This window comes from Letharia lupina, assembly GCF_014066315.1.
Source record: "Letharia lupina isolate WasteWater1 chromosome Unknown contig_4, whole genome shotgun sequence".
NCBI classification, from domain to species: Eukaryota; Fungi; Ascomycota; class Lecanoromycetes; order Lecanorales; family Parmeliaceae; genus Letharia; species Letharia lupina.
Window position 1 is genome coordinate 1,471,012 of NW_023502973.1, and position 7,421 is coordinate 1,478,432.

A 7,421-nucleotide genomic window follows, 5' to 3' on the forward strand; every position below is an offset into this window, starting at 1 on the left:
TTAATTAAGTTAATACGCTAAGGCTTAATATAATAATTAAGCTTATAAAAAGTATTTATATAATATATAAAGTATTTATATAATATATAAAGTATTTATATAATATATAAAGTATTTATATAAGATAAACGATTAACTACGCTAAGTATTATCATATATAATTAAACGATTAAAATTTTACCTATTTAGATTATGAAGAATATTATGAAAAACGTTGCTAAACCTCCCTAGTACGCTAAAGGTCCGCACCACGAATATTTGAATCACAGGATACAACCACCCTGGTTTCTGAGCCCCCATTCCATCTGCACCATCCCAGCTCTGACTCCTCTTGCAACTAGTCTTTCTCTCATCTCTGCGAGCCTTCTCGTAGCTGGCTCCCCTACGCCCACCTTGCCCCTCCATAGAACTTCGGCTGCGGCCGCTGCTCGAGGCCAGAGCATGTTGTCCTACATCGAATGTCATCACCCCTGATCAAAAGGGAGGGTCTTAACTGGAATTTAGATCTGGGGGAAATCGTACCAGATTAACACTATCCGTCAACTCCCCCCACAGATGAACCTCTCCGCCTACAACCAAATGCCTATGCTCTTCCGGGATGCCTCTAAATGGATCGAAAGAGAGTATCTGGCGCCAGTTTTTGTACGGACCGCACCAGTCGTGAAAAGGGCGTTTGATAGGACTATCAACATTTGTCGGATCCGGATCGATGAATGTACCATAGCCGGAGTCAAGATACCATTCCTCACAAGGGCCGAACAAGGCACGATGGCCTTTCGCGACGACTTTGGCAAGGGAGGCTGAGGACCGCCACGTCTGGATAATCGTGTTCGCGGGCAGCTCGAGCTCCCATTCAAGCAGCATATCTTCCCATATTGAAGGGATCAGACCGTGAGAGTGCACGAGCGAGATGATGTGGTTCATAAGGTGTTGGAGGAGTGGTCGAATGACCTTTTTTGAGGAAGATTGCACGGTTGGGTCGAGGTTGTAGGCTTCGAGATTCAATTCGTCGCCACCGACGTGGAAGTGCGAAGTGAAAGGCGCGCTTCGACGTAGGAGGTCGTTTAGGAGCGTAGTCAGGAACGGAGGAACGTCCAGAGAATTCAGCTTCAGTTGGCCTGCTGGAGGCTCCATAGCGTATGTTGCCCAGGGTTTGTTGTACGCAGTGATGAGATCTGGGCGCGAGTGGTATATCGATGCCGTATGGCCCGGCAAGTCTATCTCGAGATACACTTCTATACCGTGGTAGAGGCCGTACTTCTGTACTTGTTCAAGATCTTTGACGGACCAAATTTGATCTTCGCGGTAGGCGCCCTCTTTCGCTAAGCTAGGGAGAGCGGGGATCTCGATGGGCCATGATTGAGCGTCTGAAGCGTGCAGATGCAGCTTGTTCAATTTGTTGAAGGCCATGGCTTCGAGTGTGCGTAGAACATCGCTTGGAGGGATCCAATTCCGGCAGATGTCAAGATTGAGGCCTCTGTGTTCGAATACCGGGACGTCTTTGATGAATGCTGGTGCGTAGGGTGTATAAACCTCTTCTTTGGACTCCGAATGTGCATAAAAGAGCTGCACAAGCGTCTCTAGTGCTCTTAGCGCTCCTTCGGGATGTAGAGTACTGATGAGTACATGGCCATCGAGTGAAATGTGCATTGAGTACGCCTCCCTGGAAATCGTAGGGTGACGCTTCTCTGTATCAGAGTCCACAGTTTCCTCGATGGTGATCTCCGTGATGAATGTCCTCCGATCGTCCAGGCTAGGCTCGAATTGAGCTCTTCTGGGGTGGAATTTGTAGGGGACAAAGTGCCCAGAGAAAGCTCTCGCAGTGAATCGTTCGAAGGCGATCTGGAGCAGGTCTGGAGGGTACTCGAGGGATTTGGACTGGGGTGACTGCGATGAACCCGATCTTCAGACGAGTCAGCACATGCGTCGAAATCTCTCGTATGTTATACATGGGTGCGACGCAGGCTAGCTATCAGGGCACCGCCTTGGGTTAAATCCCCGAAAATAGACTGAACGTTTCTGCAGTGTTGTATTTGCGTTTTGCCACAAGATCCATCATCGCATAGGGAGTATTTAAGGCAACTGCAGCAGAGGTTCCGTTCCTCAAATTCCAGCTCTTATGAGCTACGATTGGCTAGACACAATGGGGTAGAGCGTTTCCGAAGAAACTGCAGCAGGATACGTTGATCAAGCAAAGTTTTACGCTTGGGAGCTTTGATGTTCAATATCCTAGGGAGTCGCCCCCCTCTACCTGGTCAATTCTTTTGCATGATAGGAGAGCAACGTACGATTGAAGCCTCTCCAAGCCGCCGTACCAGGCGCCTTGCTGGCTAACAGCTTTGCTGTAATGAACGTATTGCAGGCGAGGAGAAAGCCACAACGTTGATTCCCCTTGTTCGTATTGTGTTGGTAGTGGCCAGGGGGCCATGGCAAGGAGTGGACAAGAGAGAGAGAATCAACGTCAGAATGAATGATGGACTTTAAGGATGAGCAACTCAACGTGAAGCTCAATACTAATGTGAAGCGCAGGAGCCCAATGATCCTCGCAGTGTGCAGCGCTGTAATTGGATGGCAGGCGCATACTCCTAGGGACTAGGAGTATGCGTTGGGGGCGGGGGGGGAGGTGGGGCGCCAAATCCAAAAGCATGGCTGGATCAGGCCGGCCTGCAGCTGATTGATTTGAGAAATTGTTTGTTGTGCCCCCCACCAGGCCTGCAGCTGGCTCCACCTATCAAAAAAAGCCTGCACACCCAAAAATCTGCAAATCTGCAAATCTACGACAAATCGCCAACGAGAGGTCCTATCAAGAATATTTCGCTCCGTGATAAGAAGAAAATAGCAGAAGTAGTAACTTTTACCGCAACTATGAGTTTGTGAAGGAAGTTTTGATAGGATCATTCCAGATAATAACGTGTGCAGGCTTTTCAGTCACCCGCGAGCCCCCCATCTATTACATAGCTGTGAATCTAGATAAGACCCCTTCGAATCGAGTCTTGAGATCCTTCTCATCACAATACCTTATGTATCTGGACCATTTGTATAATCCATCTCTCCTTTCGCCGAGCCTTAATGGAGGTGATTGGAGCGGCCGCAACCATCCTTCAAGTTGCGGACGTAGCCTTGCGCACCACCCACGCTTTGATTGAGTATACGAGAAATACACAGAATGCCTCTTCTGATCGGAAGGCACTGGCTGAGGAGGTTCAATCGCTTTCTGGACTCCTCGAAAGGCTACGCGCCCGTGCAGAAACTTCCCTCCCAGACGACAAATGGCTTGGGCAGCGAATAGATCTTGTGCAACAATTCGCTCGAGCGTATGACGATCTTGCTACAACACTCAAGATCAACGTCAACACAAAGCAGCCAGAGAAAGAGTCGCGAGTGAAGACAATGCAGACCATTGCCAGATGGTCGTTCACCAAGAGTGAGATATACTCCATGCTCGAGCGTATTACTCGCCTTCAGCTCTACGCGAACACACTGCTATTAGACGAGCAATACTCGCATGTGGAACGAATAGACACTAGACAGGAAATTGCCCAGGAGAGAAAGCAGAGGTCCATAATTATGGGCTGGCTCACTCCCTTGCAAGTGACTACTGCCCACGAGAATATATCAAAACGACCGGAACAAGGCTCTGGTAGATGGTTTTTGACATCTTCTAAATTTAGATCATGGCAATTGGGCGCTTACAAGTTATTATGGTGTCCGGGTATCCGTAAGTCCTTGCTTGATATTCCCGCTTTCCATCAGCAATCTAACTCCAATGTATAGCCGGAGCAGGGAAGACTGTCATGGCGTATTTTCATCGTCTCCTATAGTGACTATACCTTTTGCTCACAATTGCAGGTCTATCGTCGTAGAACATATCCGCCGTCAGCGAACGAAGAAGGAAATACTCAGCAAAGAAGTGGGAGTCGCGATGATGTACCTCAAATATACCGACCATCATCAAACTGTGGAGAATATCCTTGGAAGCTTCCTAGCGCAGCTCGCTCAAGATCACGAGCCTCTGCTACCATTTTTGCGCGATCTGTACGAAAGACATCGAGCCTATAGGACTTCACCAACGCTAAGCGATCTTTCGATAGCGCTTTCCGATGTCAGCAATCTGTATAAACGGATTTATGTTGTTCTTGATGCCCTTGATGAATGTACCGACGACGTTCGGTGGGAGTTGATAGAAAAACTTCGTGAAATCGAGCCACGAGTCCATCTATTAGTGACCTCTCGCGATCTTGACAGCATAGAGGAGGAGCTCCAGGATTTCGAGCGACTGGAAATTAAGGCCAATAAGGCGGATCTTGAACTGTTCATCGACCACCACATTCAGAAAAACAAAAATCTGCGAAAGATCGTCCAGAAGAGTCCAACGTTAAGTGAAGATATTAAGGTTGCTGTAGTGACAACAGCTGAAGACATGTACTCAACCCTTCAACTAATCAAAATGCCTGGATTCTTTCTAATCTATTAAGGTTCCTTCTTGCGCGCCTTCACGTGGAGTCATTGGGCAGTGCCGCGGCACTTTCAATCAAACACGTCCGGATGAAGCTTCAAAGCTTGCCTACAACGTTGACTGCCACTTACGATGAAGCGATGCAACGTATCGAAGCCCAAGACCCAGATCACACCAGCATTGCCCTTAGGACACTAGCATGGATTAGCTATGCTTTTCGATCCTTATCCCTTGGAGAACTTCAGCACGCTTTGGCCATTGAGCCTGAGAGTACCCGACTCGATGAGGAAGACATCATGGACGGAAATAGCATAACGGCCCTGTGCGCGGGCCTGGTGGTTATTGACCAGGGGACAAACACTGTAACCTTGGTTCATTATACTGCTAGTAAATACTTCGAAGATGTGCGTGCTTATCGATTTCCTGGGTTTCACGCCACTATCACCTTGAGCTGTGCAACTTATCTTGCCTTAAGTGCACTTGGAAATTCCAGTATCTGGGCAATTGTTCGACAACATCCACTGGCTTGTTATGCCGCGCAGTATATGGGCGACCATGCACGCCACAATCCCGAAGACGCATTGGAGCCATCTATCCTGGAAGTCATCGGGAGATTACTTTCGCATCCAGATAAACGAAAACCCCTCATATCACTTCTGGATGGTCTTGATTTGATAAGATCGGGTTTTTATTCTGGCGAGATGCCACAGAACGTTTCAGAAACCACTGAAATCGCTGGTGAATCTACAGCGGCCAATGCAATGAGCCCATCCGGGGAAAAGCAAGAGTCTGCTAAACACATAGCAATGGGAGTCGCCGAAGTGGACGTGTCTTCAACTAGCAGACGATCCGTATTCTCTACAGCCGCTACCCTATCTAACGTCTCGGAACTGGTCCACGTTACTTCCGAGGAATTTTCCAGAGTCGATCTTGAGGCTGAGTCGCTGCTGTGGCAGTCTCGTGCAAGCGTCAACCGAATGCCCGAGGTAACGGCTCTGCACCTTGCCGCGTCAATGGGGCTTGCAAGAGTGGCGTCATTGCTGATTAGAGAGAGCGGTGATATTGATGCCGTGGATGACACAGGCAAGACAGCGCTCGCCCTTGCCATGGAAAGAGGCTTTGAGAGAGCAGTCGAATTCCTAATCAACAGTGGGGCTAGTGTAGACCTGGGCTCAGGACATGGGCAAGGAATTTTCCTCCTTGTCACGGAGAGGAATTGGGATACTGTTGCAGGCATCATAGCGCACAAGACAAGATCCAAGTACGACCCCGACGTTGGATGTGATCTACGGCAGAACGCAGCGCGATTTCTGCTCGCTGCTTATGATGGCAACCATCAGGAGATTAGCAGCCTAATCAAGGAGGCAGGCCTTGGGTTGGACGTCCGAGATTCTGACGTTGGAGCTACAGCATTGTTCATAGCCGTTGAACGCAAGCATATACCAGTTGCCGAAATTCTTTTGAGCTCTGGGATCGATGTCAACTCTAAAGATAGCGTGGGCCAAACCTCTTTGCATAGGGCTACCCACTGTGGACACGACGAGATGATTCGCTTCTTAACAAAATATGACGCCGACATCGATTGTCAAAATGACGATGGACGTACGCCATGGAGTGCAAACATTCGAGGCAATAATGAAACTGTCTTGAAGCTGCTATTAGATGCAGGGGCCGACCCTAGCACCAAGGGTCATCAGGGAGTGAGCGAGCTCTACATAGCAGCGCAAAACGGCGAGACACAGCTCGTGAAGCTCATGCTCGACAGCGGCACCGATTCTTCAATTCGAACGCAATTCGACTGGGCTCCTTTGCACTGGGCTGCTTATTATGGTCATGTTGATTGTGTCAGGTTACTCATCCAAGCTGGCGCTGAACTTTCTCCAGTGTCCGATCAAGACGCATCTCCGTTGGACTTGGCTATCCGCGCCAACCAGATCGAGATAGTCGACATTTTGACTCGTGCTGGAGCGAAGGAGAGTCGGGACATACAGACCTTATCAAAAATCAGCGAAGAGGTCGACAACACGGAGTCCACGCCTAGGAATGCAAAGAGTGCAAGCGATTCTTCGACCAAGACATCTCTAACCTTTGACAAACCGGTACAACAAGGACTGCTTGTTGGCCAATTCATCTATCCTTCAACATCCTTGAAGCAAAAAGGCTTTATTTACCAGCTTTCGCAACCTCTAGATACCTTATCGACCTTTCTGAGCATCAGGACGGCTCAAAGACGAGCCGACATGGTCGAGTACCCCATTGGTCCAGAGGGGTATGATTCCACTCACATACTGTACGATATCTGGCGCAGAACGGTAGACTATCAGCGGCTGCAATTGCGCGGAGGAACACAGAGTAGCTTTTCCGGTGTTATTGACATGCAAAGAGACTGGACAGGTGGCTGGAAAGTGCGCCACAATCACGATGGGGAAAGTGAATATTTGTTCCGTACCACGCCCGACTGGTCCAGGATGAAAGAGGAGGGATGTCGATGGATGACTGAGGAGGGGAAGCTACTCGCAAGGACGGGAGTGGAAGATGTCACTCCCACATTGTGTTTCGAGCATGGATTGCAGAGGGGAATGCAAGACGTGCTTGTTTCGTGCTGGGTCGGGAAGCTCTGGTCTGAGATGGTCGCTATACCAAGGAAGGGGGAAGAAAAGGCTTCGCAAGCTTAAGAAGCATAAGAAGCATAAGCTTGTTAGTTCATTCCCAGTATTACGAACGCTTTGTCCTTTTACTTTATTCTCCCATTGACCATTGATCATTGATCATTGGCGGTCTTTGATTCGTTGCTCAAGCCGTCAACACCGACTGTCATAATGGAAGGTCATCCCGAAACCCCATTTTGAGTAAATTTAGCAGACGCAGAAATAGGTGTAATAGTCGCTGAGGGGTCACGCTCATCTACTTGTACTCTGACCAAAACCTCATCGTATAAAGGCAATCTCCGTGCGGCTTGCTCAGT

General features: G+C 48.7%; 2 protein-coding genes across 2 annotated transcripts; one reads left to right on the forward strand and one right to left on the reverse strand.

The window, feature by feature from the left end:
* Positions 1–263: 263 nt before the first annotated feature.
* HO133_008002 (uncharacterized protein) lies at positions 264–2,428 on the reverse strand (the record flags this gene model as incomplete). The annotated part of the gene is made up of 3 exons (XM_037298870.1): positions 264–449; positions 523–1,903; positions 2,289–2,428. 3 exons carry the CDS (start codon positions 2,426–2,428, stop codon positions 264–266), a joined length of 1,707 nt encoding a protein of 568 aa, XP_037156206.1.
* Positions 2,429–3,069: 641 nt separating this feature from the next.
* Positions 3,070–7,131, forward strand: HO133_008003 (uncharacterized protein; the record flags this gene model as incomplete). The annotated part of the gene is made up of 4 exons (XM_037298871.1): positions 3,070–3,718; positions 3,775–3,799; positions 3,850–4,422; positions 4,476–7,131. 4 exons carry the CDS (start codon positions 3,070–3,072, stop codon positions 7,129–7,131), a joined length of 3,903 nt encoding a protein of 1,300 aa, XP_037156207.1.
* Positions 7,132–7,421: the final 290 nt, after the last annotated feature.